This window comes from Apaloderma vittatum, unplaced genomic scaffold (assembly GCF_000703405.1).
Source record: "Apaloderma vittatum isolate BGI_N311 unplaced genomic scaffold, ASM70340v1 scaffold27652, whole genome shotgun sequence".
NCBI lineage: Eukaryota > Metazoa > Chordata > Aves > Trogoniformes > Trogonidae > Apaloderma > Apaloderma vittatum.
In genome coordinates this window covers 1-1,840 of record NW_009705658.1, presented here as the reverse complement: position 1 = coordinate 1,840, position 1,840 = coordinate 1, and the positions used below count along the sequence as shown (strand labels likewise).

The 1,840-nt window shown below is 59.7% G+C and overlaps 1 protein-coding gene across 1 annotated transcript; it reads right to left on the bottom strand.

Annotated features, from left to right (window-relative positions):
* Positions 1-546: 546 nt before the first annotated feature.
* On the bottom strand, positions 547-1,752 carry LOC104270982 (tropomyosin beta chain; the record flags this gene model as incomplete). Its single annotated transcript, XM_009865516.1, has 2 exons — positions 1,639-1,752; positions 547-672 (listed from the first exon to the last, which is right to left on the bottom strand). Coding segments are annotated over exons 1-2 (240 nt in total), but the record flags the coding sequence as incomplete, so codon positions are not given.
* Positions 1,753-1,840: the final 88 nt, after the last annotated feature.

The following is a 1,840-nucleotide window of genomic DNA, read 5'->3' as shown; positions in this document are numbered from 1 at the left end:
CAGGAGAAACATCAGTCATGGCACTAAATAAAACTCTTCCTGGCCTTGCCCTTCACAGGGTACAGAGTGGGACACCGGACCCCAAAACAACTGAGTCCCCCTCAAGTGCACCCCAAGCACCCTTCCTTGCACCCAGCACTCGGCAGCTGGCCATGGGCAAAATCTTTTGTCATTTCTTTACTCTTTTATGCTTTCCAGACACAGTTCAGCAAGAACCACAGATTTTTGCCTACAAGCACTGCAGGGATGTGTGCCTGAGGACCAGTGACACAGCTTGGACACTAACCCCCATTAGTTTTGGAGAGCAGGTGGGCAGCTGCCCACAAAGCTCTGGATGGGACGAGCGACCTGAGCAGTGCCCACTGCACTGAGCAGGATCCATCCAGTTCCTGCCCTGCATCTCAGCCTGGTTCAGTGTCACAGGAATGGGATCCTGACAGTCTTCCTCACAGGCGCTTTCCATATAAGGCCCCCTTCTTCCTTCACACCACCCCCCCTCCGAGGTCCAACGCGCGCTGGGGATGAGTTGCTGGCGCATCTACATACGTCTGTGGCTTTCTTCTCCGCCTGCTCCAGCTTCTCCTGGGCCTCCTTGACGGACTCAGAGTACTTCTCCACCTCATCCTCTGTTCCCTTCAGCTTCTTCTGCAGGCCCTGCTGTTCCTCCTCCAGCTGGGGAAGGGACAGAGGGTGTGGGTCAGGAGAGATGGTGGTGCCCATGAGGCTGGGGAGGACAGCTGGCCTTCTCCTGGAGGGGACATGCAGGCTGGGGGAACAGCAGGAGCACACGGACATGCTCCTTCTGTCAACTTTGGGTCCACACATCCTCAGGGAGCCTTTGGTCCCCAGGGCGAGAGTAGCCCTCAGCATTCCTGAATGTGGTGGTGGTACAGGGGTGGTGGGCTGAATTGCTGTGTAGGGGACTGGAGATGTCCCAACTTAGGGATACAGCTCTGGGGGGCACCAAGAACATCCCCATCTCCATGTGGCTGGGTTGGAAATAAGTCCCTCAAGGGTCTCCCTGGTATAGGGATAGGGAGGTGGCACCGGTATGTTTTTTTTATGTTTAGGGGGCACCAGCATGAGTGCTCAGGGGCAAGAGGCTGGAGCACCAGTCCCTGGGGACAGGCACCTTGCAGAGTGAGGTCCCTGGGGATGGGAACCCAGTGGGGTGAGGTCCCTGGGGATGGGAAGCCAGTGGGGTGAGGTGCCTGGGGATAGAGACCCGGTGGGGTGAGGTCCCTGGGGATGGAAATGCAGTGGGGTGAAATCCTCAGGGTCGGGCATGCAATGGGGTGAGATCCCTAGGTACAGGCAGATAGAGGAGTGAGGTTCCTGAGGATAAGGACCCGGTGGGATGAGGTCTCGAGGGCTGGGCACCCTTAGAGCTGGGATACAGAAGCTGGACACCCAGCAGGACAAGGTCCGTGGGTCAGGAGATCCCTAGGAGGTCTACAGGCTGGACAACCAGGGCAGGGAAGTCCTCGGGGCTTGGCACCCATAGTGGAGAGGGTGCCCAGGCTGGACCCCTAGGCGGGTGGAATCCCCAGGGCTGAACAGCTAGCAGCTCAGGGTCTCCGGGGCTTGAGACCCGCAAGGGTCCCCAGGCAACGCCCCGGGAATCCGCGGGACACCCACCTGCTTGCAGCGATCCTCCGCCTGCTTCTTGTCGGCCTCCGCTTGCTCGGCGCGGTCGATGGCGTTCTCCTTGTCCAGTTTCAGCATCTGCATCTTCTTCTTGATGGCTTCCATGGTGACGGCGAGGGGAAGGCGGCGGCGGCGGCGGTGGCGACGGCGGCAGAGGCGAGGAGCACCGGGAGCACCGGGTACGGCGGGAGCA